This window comes from Sarcophilus harrisii, chromosome 2, assembly GCF_902635505.1.
Source record: "Sarcophilus harrisii chromosome 2, mSarHar1.11, whole genome shotgun sequence".
Lineage (NCBI taxonomy): Eukaryota > Metazoa > Chordata > Mammalia > Dasyuromorphia > Dasyuridae > Sarcophilus > Sarcophilus harrisii.
This window is the reverse complement of record NC_045427.1, coordinates 356,275,241-356,301,992: the sequence shown is the minus strand read 5'-3', so window position 1 is coordinate 356,301,992 and position 26,752 is coordinate 356,275,241. Positions and strand designations below refer to the sequence as shown.

Sequence of the window (26,752 nt, the reverse complement as noted above, 5' to 3'; positions counted from 1 at the left end):
AGTCAATTCTAAACTCAGAATTCACTTATGATACTTCATCAGATGTTCATTAACTGTGTTTTTTCCATGGATACATTTTGGGTATTTGATCATATAATTTCAATTTATTAAAAAATTAACAATCCCCATATTTCTGCAATCAAATTATTTGGTTTATAAACTTACTCTAAATGTCAGATCATGAGCAAGAGGTGAAGTGTTAAAATACTCAAAAATTGATTCTTGAAAATCCGGAAGTTTGAGGCCTGAAAGGAAAAAGCAATTAATAAATTTAAAGTTAAGATAAAACAAAATTATTTGAAAGCAATTTATTAGAAACTCTTAAGTCATAATTTACCTGTATCTGCCTTAAATTTCTCTTCCATTTTTTTCCTCAAATTCTCCATTTCTTCTAATAATTCTCTATTTTTTGCTTCAGATTCCTTTAGTTTACTAAAATATTAAATGTAATTGGATTTAGTATTATGGAAAAAAGATATTTTATATTTTATGATGAGATTTAGTTAATGGATCAGTAGACTTAGAATCATGGTATACTGCTAATGAATATCTACACAATAAAGAAACTCAAACATGCTTTAAAATTACAAACATTTACATAGAACTTATATTAGATCCATTACAATTTCCAAGCTATTTATTACTATGAAACTTTGTCATAATCACTTTAGTATTATTAGTCTCATGTTTTTTGTCGGAGAAAAAGATAATGCACACCCAAGTTGAGAGATTTACCAGTAATTCCAAGTTAATTCTTAGCTTCTAATACCAAGGCATGCTATATCATCTTAAAGTAAACATTAAGGCTTAATGGGAACAGGTGGCAGACTTTATTAAAGAAGCAACTTCATCCCTTTTCCAAGAAGTAGAGCTCTGGCCATCACAGAAGAGTTCCATTTCCTTTAGGGACTTGTAGTAGAAATGTGTGGAAGATACAGAAATATCTCCCCCCCAACCCCCCATCAAGATGTCAAATATCAGCATACACATAAGAAGCAATTACCCGAAAAGCAGCTGGCATTTGGATTCAAGACAGAGGAGGAAATCAGTTATCTTTTGTTATGCTTTGGGAAACAAACAAGAAGAATCCCCCTTTGCATCAGGTGAAGAAAAACAATTTTCTGAAAAATTTTTCTAATCAGTGGTGGTAAGAACATTTTGGATTAAAAATGATGAGACTATAAATCAACAATGCTCACCACCTGCAGAGGGGTGTTGTATTAAGCCTTATGGAGATTCAAAATAAGCAAGAAAGAAGGTCCTAGTCAAGACATTGTCACAGAACCTCAAGTATTTAGTTTGATTCATACCTGAACAAAAATTCCTTTTCTGCTAATCAACATTCAGTCTTTGCATGATAATATCCAGTCAGTAAGCACCGATTAAGCAACCACTCACTATATGACAGGCACTGCAGCTAAGTGCTGGGAATAAAAAGTGAGGCAATAGAGAGTTCCCTGCCTTAAGTACCTAGGTGCTTGCTCACAATCCAATTAGGTAGTCCATTCATGCCTGGCAAATTGGTCATAATGATCTTTATTTAAAAAATACATTCTAGAACAACTATAATTCTCATCACCATAATGAGAATTTCTACAAATTCATAAAAGAAAGTTTCATAATTATTTAAATTTCTGAATGGACCAGTAACTTTAAGTCTGTATTTTCAGTTTTATAGCAAAAGGAAAATTATAAACAGATAAAATAAAAAGTATAAAGAATCTAGATATAAAAGAAATGGGAATGCTGCGGATTTCCTAGGATGATTTGTGGATAACTTCATAGAAAATTATCACAAAAAAATGTGCGATTTTGCTGCCCAAATGAAGAAAAGTTACCATTTTCAACATGAGTAACAAATTACTTTTTAAAAATGTCAAGAATATATAAGGTCATTAAATTGAAATAGAATGCATAAAAACAGAGAAATAAATGTTAATTATTAGTACCTTTCAAAGGCTAGATTTGTTTCTTTGACTTTCCTTAACTCTTCCTGAATGAGCTGTTTGGCACGTATCTCTGCATCAAGGGCAGATTGCAACTCCAGCCGGGCAGACATATCTAATTTTTGACTACGACGTACTTTCCAAAGTGGATCCTGAAAAATTAAATAAATATTGATATTAATTTAAAAAGAAGCTTTTTATTAATGTTATTAATAACATGAATTATAATTTATATATTTAACTTTATATATTTCAATATTCAAAGGAAGTCTTTATTTTAAATCTTAATTAAATACAAATGTTTAGAGAAAATTCCTTGGCCTTCATGGAAACACAAGATAATTCATTAATAATATGGGTAAAATACTGGGCTTATATCCCAAAGAGATATTAAAGAAGGGAAAGGGACCTGCTGTATGTGCAAAAATGTTTATGGCAGCTCTTTTTGCAGTGGCTAGAAACTGGATATTGAATGGCTGAGAAAACTGTGGTATATGAATGTTATGGAATATTATTATTCTGTAAGAAATGACTAGCAGAATGAATACAGAGAGGCTTGGAGAGACTTATATGAACTAATGCTAAGTGAGTAGAACCAGGACATTATTATACACTTCAACAACAATACTATATATGAAGTTCAATTCTGATGGACGTAGCTCTCTTCAACAATGAGATGAACCAAATCAATTCCAATTGATCAGTAATGAACAGAACCAGCTACACCCAGTGAAAGAACACTAGGAAATGAGTGTGAACCACAACATAGTATTTACACTCTTTATGTTATTGTTTGCTTGAATTTTGTTTTTCTTTCCAGGTTATTTTTACCTTCTTTCTAAATTTGATTTTTCTTGTGTAGTAAGACAACTGTATAAATATGTACACATGCATTGTATTTAACATATAGTTTAACATATTTAACATGTATGGGACTACCTGCCATCTAGAGGAAGGGGTGGAGGAAAGGAGGGGAACAGTTGGAACAGAAGTTTCTGCAAGGGTCTATGTTGAAAAATTACCCATGCATATATTTTGTCAATAAAAAGCTATAATTAAAAAGAGAGAGAGAGAGAGAGAATATAGGTAAAAACAATAGCTAACATTTATATAGAACTTTAAGGTTTGCAAAGAACTTAACAAATATTATTTTACCCTCATAACAAAAAGGGGGAGTAGTGTTATTGTTATGTCTTTATCTTTCAAATGCTAAAAAATTATATTCAAATGATCCATATTACTTTGCAAAATGGCTGGATTGTTTCACAATTCCACCAACAGTGCATTAAAAATATCTGTTTTCCCACTGTCCCCCCAATTTGTCAATTTCCTTTCTTGTCAACTTAGCTAATCTGATGAATATGAGGTGGTAGAATAGTTTTGATCTGGATTTTTTTTTTTATTTTTATTTTTTTACTATAGCTTTTTATTTACAAGATATATGAATGGGTAATTTTTCATCATTGACCCTTGCAAAAACCTTCTTTTCCAACTTTTCCCCTCCTTCCCCCTACCCTAGGCAGGTAAACCCATACATGTTACATATGCTAAAGTATATCTTAAATACAATATATGTATAAATATCTCTACAGTTATTTTGCTGCACAAAAAAAAAAAAAAATGGACTTAGACATAAGGTAAAAATAACCTGAGAAGGAAATCAAAAATGCAAGCGGACAAAAACAGAGGGGGTGAAAATGCTATGTTGTGATTCATACTCATTTCCCATAGTTCTTTTGCTGGTTGTAGCTGGTTTTCTTCATTATTAAATAAATGGAACTGATTTGGTTCATCTCATTGTTGAAGACAGCCAGCCATGTCCATCAGAATTTGATCTGCATTTCTTTTAATTATTAGTGACATATTTTCATATGGCTGTGGATTTCTTCCTTTGAAAACTGCCTTGAACAGGCAAACTAAAAAAAAAAAAAAAAAAAAAAAAGTTTTCAGGAATACAAAAAAATTAAGCAATTCTGGAGAATGGTCAGGAAAGGCTTCATAGAGGAAGTAAGAATTTCAGCTGATTTTTAAAAGAAGAATAAAGTTCAAAAGTAAAGTTCAACTTTGTCAGAATGAGTAAAAGTGCAGCCAGTGCTAGAATTAATAATAGCTAGAATTTAAATCACATTTTAAAAATATAGTCAGTTCTGATATAATACTTGTTTTGAAAATACCAATTTGATATATTGGGGGACATTTTGAGCATAGCTCAAATTTTGAATTTGCTTATGATTCATTTTTTCCAAGAGAAACAACAAATAAGAATGAAGAAAACTATATGATGTCATAATAATTCATAAGATGCAATTTTTCTGGTGTCCAAATCTACAAGTCAACTTCAAATCATTATCAAGATAAAATGCCATATTTATGGTCTATGTTATGGGGCATGAGGAGCTGTAGTCAAAGGAGGGGTATTCTGCACTTCTCTGACTCTGGGCTCCCATCCCAGGGCCCAAGCCCACTTTTGTCATGGCCTTTGTTGCTCTTCCCTGTTAGGCTTTATTTTATTTGCTCCAAACTCTGCTGCTAACCCCAGGCTCCTAGGAACCAGGAGCACAAGAAGACTATGCATGTATTAAACATTTAACATGTATAAAACTGTGCTAACAATTTTATCTGGTCTCTATCATTTTTGGATGTGTCATTTATAAAGTTTTTGAACACTGTGTTGCCAATCTCATTTTACCCATGAACCCTGTGGTTTTTATTATGCAATTTTGCTTTCTGAGAACTCATGAGTTCTAACAAAAACCACTACTCATTTTAATCTCATAAGTTCTCAAGGAAATATATGCTGCTATGATTCCCATTTTAATGATGTAAAAATTATGGCAGATAGAGGTTCAATTATTTTGTCCAGAATGATAGAAGTCTGAAGCTGCATTTCTAGATCCAGAGTTCTAGCTATGTCACCTAGTTGTCTCAAATGCAAAGGAACACAATTTTACAATAATAAACTAATAGCTCACCAGGGTCCTTGATCCTAAACTAGAGCTTCTCAATGATTCGAGTTCCTCTGTCATCTTGGATGCTAAAGCTTGAAGATATCCCCGAGCATCCTTTTCATCACTTACCCTGGAAATCATATAGCAAAGATTTAATTATTTTATAATAGCATATACATCACTAATATTGCCATTTAAACAATTGTTTAAAAGAAAAAAAATTGTTCCCTCTAATATTTGGAACAAAAATAATCTAAATTTTTATATTTATAGTAACTTAGCCAAAACTATTAACAGCAAGTGAAAAACAACAAATGTTGTATATTAATCAAATATAGCAGAAATTTCTAAGAAACTTGCAGGGATTCACAGTCCTCCATTACTCATTCCTATATACAAAATATCAGACATATGTCAACTCTAGTTTTCATACAGGAAAGTCAAATAAGAGGGCTAGAATATTAAAAGTAATTTTATTGAAGAGTATAATTTAAATAGGGGCAGTTAGGCGGAACAGTAGATGGAGTGGTAGAAAGTTTCCTCTTATTGAGTTGAAATATGGCCTCACACACTTACTAGCTATATGACCCTTAGCAAGTCACTTTGCTATTTGCCTCAGCCACTCATTTGTAAAATGAGCTGGAGAAGAAAATGGCAAACCATTCTAGTGTCTTTGTCAAAAGGGGGAACAAAGAGTCAGACATTATTGATACAACTTAAATAAACAGCTGAACAGAAAATATGATTTGGCATTAAAAAAAAATTTACTTATTTTTGTTAATATATATTCCAACTTTCTTTACTGATTTGTTATCTAACACACAGTCTTCTTTTCTACCCTAACTCCTGCTATCAACCTCAAAGCCTTGGACAGGTCAACTTTCTTCTCTATTCCTACTGCACAATCATGTTCACACATAAGCTCATAGATTTCTTAGCACTTCTAAGGTTCTGAAATTTGAAATTCCATATCTTTTTATCTCTCTTCATCATTTATATTAATCTATTGTATGTCTTCAACATGACCTCTGACCCCTTAATCCAGTCCTTCTTGAATTTATGACCATCCACTTTAATGATTCACTGGTCACAACAATGAACATACAGAATCTTTTTTTCACTGCAATACAGCCTAACCACAGTTCCACCTCTAATACTTATAGCACCTTCCTACTTCACTAAGCAGATATTCTAGAGGATATCTGAGGATTCCTGATTTTTTAGCATTTTTCCAAGGTCTATCCTGAGGTATCTTTCTTTTCTTTCTCTATAGCCTCTCCAAAGAAAAATCTCTTTCACTACAATGGATTCAATGATGATTCCTATGCAGATGATTCCCAAATCTAGAATTTCAGCTTTAACTTCTTTTCTAAGTTCCCCATCCCTATCTCTAAAATAAGCACAATTACCTGACTATCCTAAGTGGTGCAGTAGAAAGAGTACAGGATCTAGAATCAAAGACCTGAGTTTAAATTTGGCTTTAGACCCTAACCATATCTCTGTCTCAGTTTTCCTCAACTGTAAAATGTAATGTAATAGCACTTACAGGGCTATTGTAAAGATTAAATAATATAACATTTGTAAAGCATTTAGCACAGTAACTGGTATATAGTAGGTGCTATATAAATGCCTATTCTCTTCTCTACCTGCAATCAATATCTTAAATTCAAAAGATGGGATGATGGAACTTATGTTTTCACTCAAATTTTCAGTTCCTTCTAACTTCATTATTTCAGTGGGCCTAGTCATTCATCTCATTTTTCTCAAATATGAAACTTTTGTGGAATTTTTTTACCCTTCTGTCTTCTAATGTCATATCTAGTTCATTGACAAAAACTGTTGTTTTTATACTTGTAATATTTTTCCTATCTATTCCTGCCTCACTAGTTTGACTTTCTAGGACAAGGCCCTTCTTACTACCTATTTAGATTATCATAATTCCAAAAGGATTTTTCTACCATCACTCTCAACATATTAAAATATCTTTCATACAACTGCCCGACTAATCACTGATAACTAATCATATCAAAATACTCCTTGAAACCATTCACTGGGTTGCACTCACCTAAGGGATAAAACTCAAATTCTCTTGAATTACATTTAAGAATTTAAAAAATACTATTTTACCTATCTATCTTTCCCTTTATGGTTCCTACAAACTAGACCTCCCCTCTGTCTACAGAATTCCAATCTAATGCAATAAGTATTTATTAAAAAAAAAAACTACTACATATAGTATTCTATTAGGCATTTGGCAGACAACAAACAAAAAACAAAATGAAAAATTCCCATGCAAAGTCAGACTCAGATACCTTTCTGTAAAGATTCGTTTCCTAATATTCCCAGTTAATAATGATCTTTTTATTCATGGACTTAATATAGCACTCAAGTCCGTATTTCCCTTTATGCACCTATAATAAGCGCTTTCTATGTATAAAAAGGACAACAGCCTTGAAGTCAAGAAGATCTGAGTTCAAGTCCTATTCTTTCATATCTTGATGGCCCCATAAACAAAGTAATCAAAGCTTCAATACTTATACCTATATACTAGGCACTGATGACACAAAGATAAATGAAATATTCTCTGTATTTTCCACATGTGCAAAAATGTTGGTAGCAGCTCTTTTTGTAGTGACAAGGAACTGGATATTGAGTGGATGCCCATCAACTGGGGATTGGCTGAATCAGTTATGGTATATGAATGTAATGGAATATTAATGTTCTATTAGAAATTATCAGCAGGCTGAAAAGAAAAAAATGTCTGGAAAGACATGAACTGATGCTAAATGAAGTGAGTGGAACCAGAAAGACATTGTACACAGTAACAGCAAGATTATGTGATGATCAGCTATGATAGACTCAGTTTTTCTCAGCAAAGCAGTAATCTGAGACAATTCTAATAGACTTAGAATGAGAAATGCCATCTACATCCAGAGGGAGAACCATAGAGACTGAATGATAATTGAAGCATACTATTTTCACTTTTTTTTTTCTTTTTTGTGGCTTTTCCCTTTTGTTCTGATTTATTTTTCACATGATAAATATGGAAACATGTTTAAAATATCTATACATGTATAACATTTATCAGATTGTTTGCTATGTTAGGGAGGGGGGAGATAAATGAGAGAAGAAGAAAAATTTGGGAACTAAAATCTTACAAAAATGAATGTTGAAAACTAACTTTATATGCAATTGGATAAATAAAATACTATTGAAAGGAAAAGAGAAAAAAACAAAAATTAAAAAAAATAAAAAATAAAATTCTTCAAAAGTGACAATATGTACACACAAAAAAGTATGCAAAAATAAATAAAAGGTAATTTTGATGAAAAGCAGTTGAATCAAAATTTTTCATACAGAAAGTAGAGCTCAAGCTGACAGGAATTAGGAAATCTAAAAGGGGAAAATAAAAAGGGACTGTATGCCAAATACAGAGGAAAGCAAATCAGAGGCACAGAGTTAGGAGAAACAGATTTTTTATGAGCAACAGACAAATTCAATTTGTACTACAAGATAAGCCTGGAAAAATGGGTTGGTTCAATATCTTTTCTTTTTTTCTTTCTTTTTTTTTTTTTTAAACTTAATATGTGTGGTTATTCTCTTTTTTGTTTTTAAGCTTTTTAATTTCAAAACATATGCATAGTTTTCAACATTCACCTTTGCAAAACTATGTTCCAATTTTTTTTCTCCCTCCCTTCCCCCATCTTCTCTTCTAAACAGCAAATAATCCAATAAGTTCAACATGTGCAATTCTTCTATACAGAAAAATCAGAACAAAAATGAAAAAAAAAATGAGAAAGAAAACAAAATGCAAGCAAACAACTAAAATAGTGAAAATACTATGTTGTGATTCACATTCAGTCCCCCCAAGTCCTCTTACTGGGTGCAGATGTCTCTCTCCTGGCCTGAATCACCTCACTATTGAAAAGAGCCATATCCATCAGAATGGATCCATGTCTTTAAAATGCTAGAATCTCTTATTCTAGGAGGGCAGGAATAAATGTCTTTTCTAAGCTTTCTAAGTCATCTACAATTTAGCATATTGCTTTGCACAAAGTAGGCATTTTAGTAGATCTTTCCTGAATTAAACCCTTTAGGGAAGGTTGTACAAGTATTATTCTCCCTATTTTTCAAAGAAGAAAAGCCAAGCACTAAGAGATGAAATAACTTGCCTATTGCTTTTATTCACTTCTCAGCTTTGTTCCTGACTTTATGGATTTCAAAGCCATGCCTAAATTACTATTTTATTCTGGAATTTCCCTCCCCTCCCCCCCAGTACCTGAGCTCTCTTCACCTTAAAATATCCAACTACCTGTGGTCTTCTCAACCTGGAATATCCTTGAGTCTTTTCTTTCTCCCCAAAATGAATTCCTCTGGGACCTTGAGGCAAGGGCCAAATCAGCCGCCAGCCTTAATTTCCCTCCAGGCTTTGTTCTTGATTATATAAATTTAAAAATCTTCAATCCTTCCCCCTTTTCCCCACCTTTTATCTTCCTTTTATATATTGTTTCCCCCCAATTAGAATGCAAGCTCTATGAGGAAACACTGCCTATTTTTTGCTTCCATTTGTAGGGCTTAGCACCTAGCATATAGTAAGAATATTTATTTTCTTCCCTCCCTCCATTGTCACATTGCTAGTAAGGGTTGGAGATGAGACTGAAACCTAGAACTGACTCCCAAGTCCACTGCACATGTTCATCAAGATAATTTTGATTATTTTTTTAAAGTTTGCACATTGTTTAGATTTCTAGGGGATTTTAAATTCGTACATACCACTGAATAATTTCTGCAATCTGAGCTTCCCAATGAGCAACTGAATCCTTCTTAGCTGCCAAATCTTGAAGTTCATCTTCTAGTTGCCTGTTTTGAGCTGTTAGTTTATCCACAAATGCACAAAGCTGAAATGAAATCATTTTTACTATAAAATTAATGAAATTGATCTTATTCAAGAACAGGCTTAGTACTAACAATATGGCTTTTTCTGTAACAACTTAACTAATATTTCAAATAATTCTTTCCTTAATTTTCATTATTAAAATTTCCCAAATTAATGACAAACCATGTTTATTTTCTAATTCAAGGTTAAATGTTTTGAGTTATATGAATTCTTTTTAAGTTAAACCAAAACAGTTCCTCATAATTTGAAAATGAGCCCTTTTTAAAAGGCCAAATCAAATGCTCACTTGATTCCGAAATTTAGTACCATTAAAATAACAAACTTCAAAGATATCAACAAAAGACTAAAACATTCATGAAAAGTAATCATTATAAATTTTTAATTACCCTTTCTGTTTCAGTTGTTAATTTCTTGTTCTCTTCAAACAGCATTGCTCTTTCTCGCTCATATTTATCCTTTACTGTTCCTACTGCTTCTTCCATCTCATTATGTCTAAGAAGTCAATAGAAGGAAAAACATGAAAAAGCTTAAAACTTAATATCAATATGAGCCAATATTATTCCATATCAGCAGAGTATATTTTAGGCACATTTCTTAAATGAACACAGAAATTTACCTTTCCCGTTTTGACTTTTCCAATTTATCTTTTAACATCAAAATCTCTTTCTGTAGTGCTAACTGATGACTTTCTGAATCGTGCACTTCCTTTTTCACATTTTTTACTTCTAGGACATGGGAGGCCTCTCGTCTGACCAGTTCCTCTTCATAAAACAAAACTTTCTTCTCAAGTTCAGATTTTATTTTAGAAATTTCCTGCTGATGTTCTAAAGTAACACTTGATCCACGGACTCCTTGCTTTATCTGGAGACAATAGTTAAAATCTCAGAAAATATCAAAAAAACTATATGATGTAGTAGAAAGTTATACATTAAGTGATACATGGTTTCAAGGTCCACTTCTAATACTTACTAGCAATGGAACACACATAAATCTCAAACTCTTTAAAAATCCTTTTCTTTTGTGAGGCTCTCTTTGCAAAATGGTGATAATACCTGAAGTACCTATATTGTTCCCTCCACCATTTTCTAGTCAGTTCCACTTTGCCATTCCCCAAATTCATCTAAAGTTTTTAGCATTTTCCAAACTAAAAAGATTTCTCTCTGGCTGCTATTCTCCTAAGTACATTTTCTTCTTCATCAGAATATTAATTTTCTTATGGACAGGGACTGTCTTGCTTTTGATAATTATATCTCTGATGCTTAGCTTAATGCTAAGCACAAATTAAGTACTTAAATGGTTTTCCATTTATTCAAATGAGATATTGTATACCTTTCTTAAAGCATGATATAAATATCAATTTAAGTATCAGTGCTCAAGCAAAAATTTATAAAGATGCTCCTCTGCACCCCTCTCCCTCCAAAGAAAATCTTTCTTATTTTAATGGAATACAAGGCACTGTTAACCCTGTACTGTCATATGACTACTGCAATTCTGAACTATCATACTACAGCATAAGCTCTAAATTGTTTTTCCAAGTACCTTTTCACTGAACTATCCTTATCTTCTCATGTAGTCGTCCAGTGGCATACAACTAGGAGCCAATTCATACTTCAAGTGTGGTATTATATTAAATGACCTATGGCAGGGGTCCTCAAACTTTTTAAATAGGGGGCCAGTTCACTATCCCTCAGACAGTTGGGGGGCCAGACTATAGTAAAAAAAAAAACCAAAAACTTTGTTTTGTGGGCCTTTAAATAAAGAAACTTCATAGCCCTAGGTGAGGGGGATAAACGTCCTCAGCTGCTGCATCTGGCCCACTGGCCGTAGTGGGGCCCTCTGACCTATGGGATCACTTTAAACTCTAAGATTCTATAAACTTAGGGATAAAATTTGTGGCTATGTACTTATTTTTCCTGAATATAAAATTAAAATGGCTCTTAAAGATACCTTTCCACTTGGCTTCAGTGCCACACTTTCACCAACTAAACTACTTAGTATACATACTCTAATAGCCAATCACTTCTTCCTAGTCTTCCTCCAAAAAAGTGATCAGGCTAGCAACTCCTCTTTACCTCCTAAGGACTGAGTAGGGTAACACTGCATTAGGTTTAAACTTAATACAGTTTAATATAACGTAAATTTAAATATTCTGATAGCAAATTAAAAGAACAATTATAAAATGTAATTTTATATAAAAATAAATTTTGATATTAAAAGAAAAAATGTGAATTGAAAGGGTAAAAGGGAAGTTTGGTGAAGGTAAGGACTATGTCTTATGTTTCTTCATATCTCCCAAAACATGTCTACTACAATTCCTTGTAGATCTCTGCAAAATGTACCAATATGCCCCTAATGTTTATGCAATCTACAACAGCAGATCCAGCTACTTATTTTATCCTGTTCTTATTTCTATTTAAAAACAATCACTATTGGAGCAGCTAGGTGGCACAGTGGATAGAGCACCAGCCCTGAAGTCAGGAGAACCTGAGTTCAAATCTAGTCTCAGATAATTAGCACTTGTGACCCTGGGCAAGTCACTTAACCCAATTGCCTCAGCAAAAACAAAACAAAACACAATCACTATTACCTTAAGTGCCTCCAGTTCACCTTCCACTTGCTTAGAGAAACTCTCACTGTGTTCACGAAGCTTGCGTTCTTTTGATGCTTCTGCAATTGCATCTTCAAGCCGAGATTCCAGCTAGCAAAGGAAAAAGTTGTTTGATATTTATTAAAAAGTAATGCTTGCTACACCAATTCATTCTCTCTCCAAAGAGAAACTAAAGACACTAACTACCTCTTACCACAGCCAAAGACTGAAAAATATACTTTGTGGCCTACAAAGGCTTATCTGAAGTTAAACAAAGATTCTAATTTAAATTTATACCTGACAAATAAGATTTTATGGAAAAATGATAGTTAAGAAAAATGACATTTTATCCTATAGAACTGATTCTTAATTGAAGGTCAAAGGTACAGGACAAATAATTCTCCAAAGTTCAATAGCATACAATAAAAATGTATGAAAGTGAAGTAAAAAAAAGCTTTTGTGGCCCCCCCAAAAAAAATTTGAGGGAAATACTGAAACATGAAAGCATTTAAAAGAAAATTTAAATGAATTTCACAAAAAGATTATAATGGTTGCTTGGGAAAGCCTTTAAGCATAAAAATTAAAATGACTGTTGCAAATGTATAACAATTTAACATGCTAACTTTGTATAGTTAAATATGTATAACATGTATAAATATGTAAAAAGTGTATAACAATTTAACATAACTTTGAACCTTAAGACTTAAGACATAAATAAGCACCAACTATTATCTTCATATTTATAACAATGCAGATTATCTATAGTAATCAAATGGCAAGAACATAAAATTTATTAATTCTTGTTTTCTCCCTCTTTTTTTTAATACAACTTTGGAATACTTTACTGATAAGTACTTTTGTTATATATCAAAGTATGTTCTACTTAAAAAAATTTCTAAAGGCACTTATATAATTTAAAATTTTCAAATGGAACATAACTTTAATATGTAGCAAAAGTACTTATTTGCCAGTAAAGTATATAAAAAATTATTTCTCTTTCTTTGAATCTTAATTTCTTAAACTGAGCAACAGTGTGGAACATGGAAAAGCACTGAACTTGGAATCCAAAGAGTTGGGTTTGAATCCTGCTTCTGTGACAAACTAGGGAAACACAGAAGTGGTCAGATCACCTCTCTATTTTCTCATCAAAGGGGCTGGGCTAGATTCTAAATTCTTTTTAAGTTGAACTTTCTGGGATTCTGTAAAAGCTATGAAGTTGAAATAAATAAACTCCAAAGTCCTCTCCCAATTTTAACCTCTGATTTTGTAACTTTTTAAAATTAGTATATAGGAAACTTGCAGTAAAGAGCTTCAAAATGAAAAACAGGAGATGAAAGGTACAGCATGTATGTGTATATGATACATCATATGTATACATAACACACATATACATTTTTACTTTGGCAAACCATGATGTTTGGCTTCAAGTAAAATTTAAGGTTACTATTTAAAAACTATGCATTACTTTAAAAAAAAAAGAATGTTTTGAGAATATACTGATTTATCAATACTATTAAAGACAATATATTATATTTAAACATATGCCATGCTACCTCCTTTCTGGACTTCTCAGATTTACGGATTTCTTGTCTCATTGAATCAATTTTCTGCATGATTACTTCCACCTCTTCTTCTTTGTCACGAAGCTGTCGAGATATCTTCTGTTTTTGTGACCGAAGATCTGCCATCCGCTCATTAAGCTCTGAAAACTCCTGCATAGCCAACTTTCTCTGTTGATGGGCATCTTTAAGTTCTTTGGTCTGAGATTTTAATCTTTCTGAAGCTTCAACCAATTGCTAAAAATACAAGAATATAAAATTTTCCTTTACCAAATCTCTCTAAATTACAGAAAGATAACAACCTGGCCCCCTCCTCTTCATTCTTACTACCAACCTGCTTCAAGTCTTCAACACTTCTCAATAAGAATCCTGTAATAGCTTCCCATACTGATTCTGTGTTCCAATCTCTTCTTTTTTCCAATGAGCCCTTCACTAAACTACTCGAGTGATATTTCTTTCTTTCTTTTTTAAATTTAATAGCCTTTTATTTATAGGTTATATGTATGGGTAACTTTACAGCATTGACAATTGCCAAACCTCTTATTCCAATTTTTCCCTTCCTTTCCCCCACCCTCTCCCCCAGATGGCAGGATGACCAGTAGATGTTAAATACATTAAAATATAAATTAGATACACAGTAAGTATTCATGGCCAAACCATTATTTTGCTACAAAAGGAATCGGACTCTGAAATATTGTACAATTAGCCTGTGAAGGAAATCCAAAATGCAGGTGGGCAAAAATATAGGGATTGGGAATTCAATGTAATGGTTTTTAGTCATCTCCCATAGTTCTTTCGCTGGGCGTAGCTGGTTCAGTTCATTACTGCTCTATTGGAAATTATTTAGTTGATCTCATTGCTGAGGATGGCCAGGTCCATCAGAATTGGTCATCATATAGTATTATTGTTGAAGTATATAATGATTCGAGTGATATTTCTAAAGCATACCTCTGAACTGGTTATAAAGCTGCTTTTTTATTTGGAAAGCTGCAGCGCTTCCTAATGCTTCTAGGATCAAATACAAATTCCTATGTTTGACACGTAAATCCCTTCTCTATCTTGATCCAGCTCATCTTTTCAGGCTTATTACAAATTACTCCTCTTTATGCATGTGACAATCTAGCCAAACAGGCTACCTGCTGTTCTGAACATATATTTTAACTCTTGTCTCTTTGGTTTTGTACAGGGAATCCCTACTAATGTTTCTGGAATACATGCCCTCCTCACTTTTACTTTTTAGAATTCCTAGCCTCTTTTTAAAGGTCATCTCAAGTGTCACTTTGATGCTTCACAGCTAGTGATGCCTCTTCTCCCAAATTACCTTGTACTTATATTGTATATATTTATGCATGTATATGTTGTATTCCACAATGGAATAAAAATTTCTGGAGTACAAAAACTATTTCTTTATTGTCTTTATACTTCTATGTATCTAGTACAATGCCTAGCACATGGTAGTCACTCAATAAATACTTGATTGATAAGGAAACAAGTCATAAGACCAGCGTGACGAGGAAGATCATAAGGAAATAAGAGGGATAAAGGTCAATGAAATGTCATACACATCAAACTTTTAAGTGAATAAAAATTCAAAATTCATATATGAACATTATTTCAAAAATAATTTGTTTAGAATTTTATGGATGAAAAATATACATCTATCCTTCAAAGGGGAAAAAAATGGATTATTTTTCTTTTTGATAAGGAGCCTCATCCATTAAAACATCTATAAAAGTTTACCAACGCATTCATCATTTATCATATTATGGAATAATTTAAAATTGATGGTGTAATTAGAAAATCATCTATAGCAACAATGTCAAGCTTAAATAGAAATAGATCCCTACAGCCCATATATTAACTTAGAAAACCACAAATTAATATTATTTATACTGTAGTGTACTTTTATATCTTTTGTTCAACATTTCCCAATTACATTCTAATATGGTTTCTTCTGCAGGAGCTTTGGTTAAAGCCTAAGGATCAAGAGTTTGACACATCTGATCTATAATATCTATCATATGGGAAACAACAGAATAATGTAGTTGAAGTAAAAACAACCTTGGCAAATAACTTCTTGTATAAGCTTTTTTTTTTTTTTTTTTTTTTTTTTTAAACAAGGCAGACAAATTTCTAAGAATAGGTAAAGGCAGAGTCAGGCTTCATGTAGCAAATATGGAAAAAACTAAGTGGTAACTCTGCATAAACAATATAGCCATAGGAGAAATCTTGAATGAGAGAGGACATTTTATTCTTCCCTACTAAAAGAGAGGACATTTTATTCTTCCCTACTAAAACTTAAAAATGAAAACTAACAAGCAGTCACAGCATATTACTTTAAAAGAATTCTTGAGTTATATACAGAGATAGCTTGATGTAGGAAAGACATCTGCCTCAGACATATGCTATGTGACCTAAGAGAATCACTTAATCTCTATGAGCCTTCATCAACTCTGGAGAATTTAATTAAAAGGAAATAGGTTATCTTCGCACTGGTGGGAAAAAAATCCTAAGTCTAAAATTCCCCAAGTTTATGAAAGCACAGACCCTTTATATATCCACACATCAGGTTTATTTGACTGGCTAAGATTTATGGATTTCCTGTCATTATTACAAAATAAAATTTTTTGTGATAGGTTTTTGTGAACTCAAACATGAGCGGCTATGCTGAGAATAACTTGAAAGTAATGTTCAAATACTTTACAGATAATGATGGAAAACTTTTTTTTTTTTAAATTTCTGAAGAACATGGCATTAAGTAAATGTAAATCATTCATTTTCCAAACAGATTTAGAATGGGTTTATGCCTCCTCCACTGAGAGCACGAATTCTGGCTACCTTTTGCATATCCTCCTTTTCTTGCCGTAGTACACGCAATTGCTTTTCTAAGGCCTTCAGTCTGTGAGTGGAATCTTCATGCTCCTGGCGAAGTGTCACTGCATCCTCAAGTCGTCGCTCTAGCCTATTTGAATCTGGACAAAAGTTAAACTCAATTTTGTATTTCTTTATATAGATTGAATAATGTGTATGTACCCATTCTCTCTCTCTCTCTCTCTCTCTCTCTCTCTCTCTCACACACACACACACACACACATTCAAACAAGTTATAATAAATTTTATAACCACAATAGTTCCCTTTCTCCTATTATCTTTATTTTGACATACTCTTGGCCTTAGTAGATCAAAATCTTGCTCTTATACTAAGTTTTTAAAACTAGAAAGGCTAGCATGTCAGTCATGTAAACTACGTGGAAATCTACAGATTCTTTCTATTGCATCTAAATTGACCTAATAAGCAAAGATGTTTCAGCTACTAGTGCATCAACCAGAGTATTTGCTTAGTTCCTATTGTCTATCCTAGGTTCAAAATAGGACAGGGGAGGAGGCAGGAAGCACAATGTGACCAAAGTTACTGAGGAAAAAAACAGCCTGGCAGAAAATTGATTTAGACCAACATCTTATGATCACAATAAATTTTAAATGGATAAGCAATCAAAAATAGAAAATGCTACACCATAAAAAATTAGAAGACAACATAAATCTATATCTTTTACTACGTGATCAAAGGAAAAATTCAGGTTTAAACAAACAAGAAATCATAAAAGACAAAATTTTTATTTTTAAGATTCTAAACAATTCTAAACAGCTAAAAGAAAAAAGACTTATGGGGAAAAAGAAAACAAAGAACTTTGTGCCATGTAACTCTGAGAAAAGCCTGACATCTAAAATCTATAGATAACTGACAAAATTTTATAAGCCAGCTAATCCAACACCTAAGAAATATGAGGTCAAAAATGTAGGAAGATTTTTCAAAATAAATAATTCACAATTACTTTTTAAAAAAAATCATAAATCACTAATAATTAGAGAAATGTAAATTAAAAGCTCATTTCTATCAAAATGATTAAGAATGTGAAATATGGAAAAAGCCAATGATGAAAAGGCTATAGGAAGATAAACAAAATTATTTACTACTAGTAAAGTTATGAATTGGACCAAAAGTTCGAGGGAAAAAAAAATTGGAATTATGTACAAAAAGTTACTAAACTGCTCTACTTTCATATCCAAGAATTTAGCTTCTTGTTTTATTTATACTCCAACAAAGTGATTACAAACCATCAATAATTTAAGTGGTTTCCTTACCAGCTGATACCGGTTCCATTTTTTTCAGGATCAAGAAAAAAATGAAACTGGTAAGGAATTTACAGTTTAGTAGGACAAGACAACATGCAGGTACATACAAAATACATATAAAGTAATTGGATTGGGGGGTTAAGAGGAAGTAAAAAGACACTAGCATGTGGGAGATTGAAGAAAGGTCTGGGGGATAGTAAATGACTGCTATCTGAATAAGATCATACAATAAATAGAATAGAGTAATAAATCTCAAAAGAAGGAGAGGTGTCTGTAATGATGGAGGAGTTCCTCCCCAGTGGAACTGAAAGGCAAAAAGCATGACTAAACAATCCTCGCACAGTGTGTCTAGTGAATGAAAAAAGATTTTACATTTACAAGTAGAAAAAATGGCCAGGAATTCAGTTATCGTCAGAGGGAAAGCAAGTTTCTTGTTACTGAAAGGAGATGGATGGAGTGTCAAAGAAAGAAGTTCAAAAGAAAGGACAATTTGTTTAAAAAAAAAAAAAAAAGACTATGGCTTTTACAAATCACAAAGGGTAGAGTGAGTAAAGATTTGGGGGGGTGGGCACTCACAGAGTTGACACAAATATATATGAAGTAGGGACTGATAAACAATAGAAAAGAGAAATAGAAAAGGTTGGCTATTACAGACTTGTAACAGTGGATATTAGTGGTTCTATCAGTATCTAGGATACTATATCAGGAATTCTTAACCTAAAATCTCTGAATCTGTATGTTTTTTAAAAAATATTTTTATAACTATATCCTATATATTTTATTATATTCATTTAAAAGAATTATTATTCCAAGAAGGGATCCATAAGATTCTCTAGCTTGCCAAAGTGGTCCACAAAACAAAAACGTTTAATATTTGTATAATTTAGTCAAACTCTTTTCAGTAGCATTAGATCATAACTATTATTCCCTAAGAAAAAGTGAGGGTGGATGGGAGGGCAAAAGGCAAAATGCCTGCCCTAGTCAGCACAGTACCCTAGTGTAATGACTGGTTAGAGTAAAATCCTATCTAGGGCTGGCCAGATTAAGAGAAGATTATAATGAGGTTTGAATCACTTATCCACAGGGGTAATTTAAGTCAAATTTTCTTTCCTAAGACTACAATGAATGGTATTTTATTGTAACCAATGCTACTGGAAATAAGATTATTTCGATCTATTGACAAACACCACTCAAATTTAAATATTTGAGACTATTTTTCATTTCATTGATTTTTTTTGATAATTTAGTATGCAATTTTTCTTAGCCTGGGCAGATTAACACTCCAAAATAGACATTTAAGTGCTGTACATCAAAATCAAAACACGTACCTGATATTTTATTCTTTAGCCGTTCAATTTCCTCATTTAACTTTTTGATTTCTTTATCTCTGTTTGAGTTTCCTGTAGAGCGAGCTGAACTATGAAAGGACTGTACAGTTTGTGTGGATTCTTTCGCAGAATGAAGATAAGAAAAAATAATAGAATGAACTTAAGTTCTGGCTAATTTGGAAATAACAAAATTTATTCTGCTCCAGACTACAAAGCATTTTCACAACTGACCTTGTAATTTTCTGCTCAATTCCAGCTTTTCTTGTTCTAACCTTCGTATTCTTCTTTCATATGCTTCAATTTGCAAGCTGTTCTCTAGATCCCGTTGCACATCCTCATCTTTGGTGATAGCATTAGTTTGCATTACACTTTTTAGAGAACCTCGATCAGAAAAACAGCTGTAAAAATTAAAGAGAAAAGATTTTTTAGTCTAATGCAAATTTTTTTTTATATTTTAAGAATTGCAAAATAAAATAAAGATTTTTAAAAATACTTTTAAAGGGCTCTATTGTCTATGAAAGCAAAAATATGATTGTTGTCGCAGCTATTTTTAATTGTTGATTATTAGAAACTTAATAATGGAATGAAATGCAAGCAAGTGGTCTAATTTCTTAGAATAGAACTTTAACAATCTGGATACATATAAACAAATGAATTTCATTTGTACTAATTTAGAATTGCAAAATAAAACTTTTTTCTCCCTGAATTTAACCTAAAGAGAAAAAAAATTTCATGACATTTACCACCTGGGTTAATAGTTTGAAATGCTAAATTTGATGTTAATTGCTCAGTAATAATAAGTTCAACAAACATTTTTTAAGCCTCTACTTGTGTTGTCAGGTAAACAAAGTTTAGAAAAGTCAAAGTAATTCAAGGACCTAATAGTCTATCAATTAGAGTGATAAAATGAATAGAAATAACTGTAATCCCCTAATCTACTATAGTAAATTCAATTTAACAAACCTCTATTAAACTCCTATCACTTGCCCTTGTACCATACTAGACACCGGGGATGCAAAGACAAGAATAAAATAGTCCAGGCTGCCATCGAGCTTATTGTCATTCTCCTGAAGGGAAAGGAGAATGCTGTTTGCAATATGTATATATTAGAAGATAACAATTTTGAGGGTGATAAATCATTATCTGCAGGGAGAGAGATGGAGCAGAGATTAGAGAAGGCATCACCAAAAATATGATGCCTAAATCCAATCTTAAAGGAATAAAAAGATTCTGGGAGCTAGAAAAGACTATATCTATAAGGATATACATGGGAAAATGTCTTGGATACAAGGTTGTTTCCATTTTATCTTAGAAATAATGTGAAGTCATTCAAGGTTTTTCACCAGGCAAGTTGTCAGAACTATCCCTGAAAAAGATTATTTTGGCAATTATATGAAGAATGGATTAAAAAGAGTACAACAGTTTTAGGAGTTTGGATAGTCCAGATAAAAAGGAATGAGGGAATGAACTAGAGTGGTAGTCCCTGTGAAGGGATAGTGCAAGAAACAGATAAATGGAAGACTCAAGAAGGATTTAGTGCTTAAGGATTTGGTCTCTAGAATGAAAATGGCACCTTGAATAAAAACACTTAAGTTTAAAAAAAAGGATGGGCTCCAGGGAGAAAGATAGTATGTTTCATGTTATATATGTTGAATTTGGGATTTCTAAAGAAGATCCAGAATACACACAGCAGATAGATGACGATACAGAACAAGTTCAGAAGAAAGACTACGATTACACATATATATTTACTAACCATTTGTATAGAAATAATACTTCAACCTATGTGAGCAGATGAAATTACCAACAAGGTAGAGAAAGAAGAGGGAATAGAAATAAGTCTGAGACACAATGATGCTAACAGGAAAAAGATAAGCATCAAAAAATACAAGGAAAGTGAGGATAATCAATACTGTTATAGTTTCATAAAACTCAAGAATTATGAAACTTAAGGAAAAAAAAACTACTTGATTTAGTAGTTAAGAGATCAGAGTAACCTTGGTGACAGCAATTTCATATAGCTCTGGAAAGCACCTACTGTGCAAAACAAAGTATTGGGAAAGTAAAGGCAGCCAAATTTTGAGTTGTGCTTTAGAAAACCAAAGGAGACCATTATAGACATAGGAAACAATCTAAGTAATGACACAAAGATATAAAAAATCAGTGTATGTTCAAGAGGTAAAGAGTTGTCCAATTTGGCTAGAGTGTAAAGTATATGGAAGAAAAAAGTAAGAGAACACCAGAATATGGCAGGCACCAGGAAATGGCAGATAAGGTCTACCAGGCTATAGGGAACTATTCAAAACCATTGAATAGAAGTGACATGACCAGATCTATGTGAAAAAAGACTATCCTGGAAGCAGAAAGGCCAGGTTGGCAAGAAGGACTATAAAGAAAAGACACTGGGGTCAGAATCTAAGTTGTTTCTGATACTAATTTCTTGTTGTAAGAGTCTAAAAAATAGTTAATATGACAACTAACTACCTGACTTTTTAAAAAAGACATGAATTTGTTTGTTTTATTAAGTAAAATCATATTTCAGGAAGGGTACATATCTAAGTCAGATTCAGTACTTGTCTTTTTCATACAAAGGCTTGGCAAAGACAAGTACTATCCTGTTAATAATATATGGACAATGGAGTTCTCCAAAGTACAACAATATTAGGATTTCTACAAAGATGGTATATTCCAGTTTTAGTTAGTTTTCTCCAGGGAGTAAAATGCTTTAATTTGGACATAAGATCTCCCTCAATACTCCTGCCTCATATATAAAGCAGGTTTTCTACATTTGTCAATGAAAGATCTTTGTGGGAAAAGCTTTTCCATAAACTGAACATGGCAACTGAGAGCTGATTGTTAGAAAGACTCTCATATGGCTTTTAGATACTAGTGAGAAACTATTTTCCTTCCTGTCACTCAACCTCTCAAGACATCTTTTTATTTTCAAATATGAGAGAGAAAACCTTGGACAGTAGAGTCTTGTGAAGATTCTCCTATCCTATTGGTACTTAATAGAAATGAAAGATATAATTCAATTCTTATAAATGGCTTTGATTCACAGACAAAGCTTTTGAAGACAACTGTTCTGATTATTTTATTTTTGTTCTGTCATCTGAAATCTAACAAATTACAGGTTTAATAATATTAGTAGAAAGTAGGAAATAGAGGGTCTGATTTTTACTGTACTTACTCTGAAGGACTGTTTCTTATGATATAAAGTCGAGAATTTACTGCTTCTGTTACTGATAGTATCTGACTCATGACATTATTAACAAATAGCATTAATACTAACACCATTCAATAAATTAGTTCCAAGTTACTAATCTGCTATCTTTAAGTAATAAATCAAGACATACCTTTCAGTTGTAAATGTAAAACCAATGAATGGCAAATGTAATCCAGAAAAGCCAGTATGAGAACCAGGAGGTACTATTTCCTATAAAAACAAAACAAAACAAAATTCATATATATACAAAAAAGTCAAATTCAAATGAAACAAAAGGGGGAAAAAAACCCACAAATGTTGCGGGGATGGGGAAACCCTATATTTTTCATTCCTGTCTTTTGATTGTGTATCTGAAAAAAAAGACATAAGAAACAGGACAACTTGATCACTAGAGGATTTCAGGTGGAAAGCATCTTAATTCAATTCCTTCATTTTACAGATAAGGAAACTAAAACAGGTAAATGATCAGAGTAGTTGTAATAGTGGAGTAGAGTTAAAAAGATCTGAGTTCAAACCCAGGTTCAGGCACTTATTTACTAAATGTGTGATTCTGGGCAAGTAATTTAACCTCTAGCTCTCTCACTTTCCTGATCTGTAAAGTGGTGATAAAAAGCGCACCTACTTCACAAGGTTGTTGTGAAAAATCAAATTAAATATATTAGCTATTATTCTTAAAGCCTGGAGAGGCAAAGTCATTTGCCCACAATCACAAGGATTAATAAACACCATTGCTTTTTGATTCATAGTAGGCCATATGAAATCATAACAATCTGATAAGTTTAGAAAATAAATTTATGATAACTTATGTGACTGTTTACTCTGTAAAAATAAATGTTGTAAAACACCTGCAATTTTATTCTAAACACATGCTATGTTTTGCAAGAAGTTCCAGATTTTGCCATTCCTAGTTAAAAATAAGTCATTTTAGAGAGTAAGCCATTAAAGAAAGGTCAACTAGTCAAGAAGCATTTACTTATTATTATGTAATTGCTTAATATAATGTACGAAGTGCTAAAATGTATGAGTGTTAAAGCTAACGTGTAAGATAAACCCTAGTTCTCATTAAAAATTAAACTGGACAATGTTTTTGGCCTGAAATTAGGTAAATTGCAAGTCTGGAGTAATTAGAAAACATAGGATTTGGTCCACTTCAACCTATTATTTAGTTTAAGGGTGATATAATAGTTACTTTAAGATTTAGTAAAAAGAAAAATAACAGAGAAACCTCACTAAAAAAAAAAAAGGCTAAAGATCTGGATTTGGAATCAGAAAAACTGGATTCTAATTCTGGTGTTATTTGCAATGTGACTTTGAGCGAATAAAGTAATCTGTAGCTCAGCTTTTTCATCATCAACAAATAGATTGGACCAGATGACCTCTAAGGCCCCTTCTAGTTATAAATCTAAGATCCAACATGTCAAGCAAAGACTTCTTTAGCAATATCTTAAAAACAAAAAACAAATGGCACACTGATTACTTCAGGAAGCAGAATTACTTTTTAGAAAAATGATTTTGGGGAAGGCATGCTCATTTAACTTAACTTCAATTATTTTACTCCTAAATTATATCATTTGTTTTGGACTGAGAACAGGAGTAACATGGGAGCAAAATAAATTTTCTCTATTATGGAAAAAATGTCGTTGTATAAGCTGTAAAATCCAATGAATTCAATTCAAGTTTTCATATAAAACAAAATTTCTATCAGATCACATTAAACAAATTATAGAACCAAAAAATCAAATTGTAAAACATGTCTCTAAAATTCAGTGATATCTATCAGCCTACAGATGATTATTTTAAGTTTCTTGGCTTATTCTTAATAAACAAAACATATTGTATACATTGCAAATCCAGTAAATGTGGAAGTCTAATAAATGGCATTAGACTGTCCTCTTTGTTGACTAAGGGAAAGAGCATTAGAGCAGAAGTCAGAACGAGGTGCTATAATGGCTGACTTTTATATAATGTGTGACAGTTTATAAAGCATTTTCTGTAGTTTAATCCTAATTTTAAAAAATTTGTGACATGGTTCGATTGTTTGAATCCTTGCCATCATTAACAAATTACTTGATTTGTGCCTCAGCATCCTTATAGGGAAAGTGTTACCTACCTCAAGGACATTATCCAATTACCAACCTGAAATTCAAAGAGTATCAGATCTCAAAAAATAAGAGTCCCATGTTAACCTGAGTTCACTCTGAAATTTAGAGTTCTCATATCCTCATGTATCCATTCTCTTAACTGAACCTTATATTTTCATTTCCTGTACCTATCTTTTTAAAATTTTAGATTTGGTGCTCACATGAGGTCCCTGACCATTTCTGTATCAAGTACATCCTTATTTCTTCATCAGAATTGTTTCTTTTTTTCTTCCCTCAGGATTTCGGACTTTAAAACCACGCCTGTGCTACTTTCTCATCCTACAACATCCCTCAGCGACAGGGGGCCTTTGCTCTGCAATACCCATCTGACCTCTTCTTCCATTAGTGAATTCCTCCAGTGGCTTCCATTTTGTGGATAGGCACAGGCTGATCTTCATTCCTCTCCTGGCCCTGCTTCTATCTCTGAACTTTAAAACCATGCCTGGTTACCTTCATCTGCCACCCTCCCAACTTAGCTTTCTAGCTTTTCAGCTTCCTCCACTATGTCATCTTCCCCTCAGAACATAAATAAGCTCCTTGAGAACAGGGACTTTCTTTTTTGGTTCTATTTATGTCTAAGCTGTTACCTGGTACATAGTTAAGCATTTAGTTAATATTTAGCTACTTCCCTTTTTTCCTCCCCTCCTGGGTTGATCTTTGCCTCTAGAATTTTTAGTGCATAGGCTTCTACCTAAACTTTCTTTGAATTCTATTCTTCCTAAATCTAGGATATATGACAGACTTATCTTCGCTCCAAATTTGAAGACAAAGTATTCATTGTCCCTCTCTACTTCTTCCAAGGTCATAATCATTTCTATCCCAATGATCAATTACTACTTACATCTCTATTTTACATAATGTTAGCTCTTGGTTTTAGCTCAGAGGCAGAATTCCACCAGAAGCTTATATAAAGTCCCCTATCAAGCTTCTGTGTCAGTTATGTCATGTTTACCAGACTCATTTATTTCCAGGAAGTTTACCATACGTTCCAAAGACAATATTACTTCTATCTCTTTTTCCATTGACCTTTATTCTTCTGTTCTTCACCCTATTTCTACCCTCTGGTTCCGGGATTTCATCAGATGAATATTTTTCTAATTTTCAAAAGCAATAAATTCATCTTCTCTTATCCATTCTATCACATTCCCTTGGAACTGAAATCCTAAGTTCTATCTGACCAATTCTCAGTGACTCATATGTCAAATTTCCTTTCTTGCATTAGCATCTAGCTCCTCTTGACTGTTAACTATACACTGTACACTTCTTGCATAAACATCTGAGTTCACTTATTTTTACTGCTGGCTTGTTTCTTGGAAACTGTATCCTGTGAATTTCTCATCATCTCTACAGCTATTTTTTCAACATTGTAGCTGCTCACTTTGGCATATAGTATAGCTGAAATACAGACAACTTTTTACCTCCTTCAAACACAATTTTACCAACCTTTGTTGGCTCACTCTATGTATGGCCATTCCTATATTATAACTTGAATACTCATGGATTCAAACATTACCTCTAAAGAAATAGATGTTTCTATGTAATATAAATATGCATGTGTGTGTGTGTGTGTGTACATATGTGTATGTTTATACATGTATGCTGTATATAAATAAATATATAGTCCTAATGTCTCTCCCATACTTGTCCTGCACCCTCTTAGATATTTCATATGCTGTCCCTATATCTGGAATGTACTTTCTTCTTGTGTCTATAGGATTTTTGTTTTCCATCAAGAGTAGACTCAGACCCAGGGGCTAATTCTTTAGTTCAAAGGCTTTTTTGGTTTCCTTATATTGCAAATTTCTTCCTCCCCAATCTTCCTTTTACCATACTTATTTGTATACATTTTATATCCCTCACCAACCCTCAAGTATAACATGGGCTCCCTGAAGGCAAGGACTTTGATGCTATCTCTGTATGCCCAGAATCAAGCAAAGTATTTTATACACCGTAAGGTATAAATATTTATCAAATTAAATTGACATT

At 32.6% G+C, this 26,752-nt stretch overlaps 1 protein-coding gene across 1 annotated transcript in view; it reads right to left on the bottom strand.

The window, feature by feature from the left end:
• Positions 1–26,752, bottom strand: part of CDC42BPB (CDC42 binding protein kinase beta) — a 151,827-nt gene that overhangs the window by 43,645 nt on the left and 81,430 nt on the right. The window contains exons 9-21 of the mRNA XM_031953205.1: positions 22,756–22,835; positions 19,631–19,797; positions 19,400–19,519; positions 16,776–16,909; positions 13,932–14,174; positions 12,379–12,489; positions 10,408–10,652; positions 10,178–10,283; positions 9,668–9,792; positions 4,919–5,024; positions 1,950–2,098; positions 338–432; positions 166–245 (exon numbers count right to left, since the gene is read on the bottom strand). Of these exons, the coding sequence (XP_031809065.1) occupies positions 166–245; positions 338–432; positions 1,950–2,098; positions 4,919–5,024; positions 9,668–9,792; positions 10,178–10,283; positions 10,408–10,652; positions 12,379–12,489; positions 13,932–14,174; positions 16,776–16,909; positions 19,400–19,519; positions 19,631–19,797; positions 22,756–22,835 (1,761 nt within the window). The remainder of the gene's footprint in view (positions 1–165; positions 246–337; positions 433–1,949; positions 2,099–4,918; positions 5,025–9,667; positions 9,793–10,177; positions 10,284–10,407; positions 10,653–12,378; positions 12,490–13,931; positions 14,175–16,775; positions 16,910–19,399; positions 19,520–19,630; positions 19,798–22,755; positions 22,836–26,752) is intronic.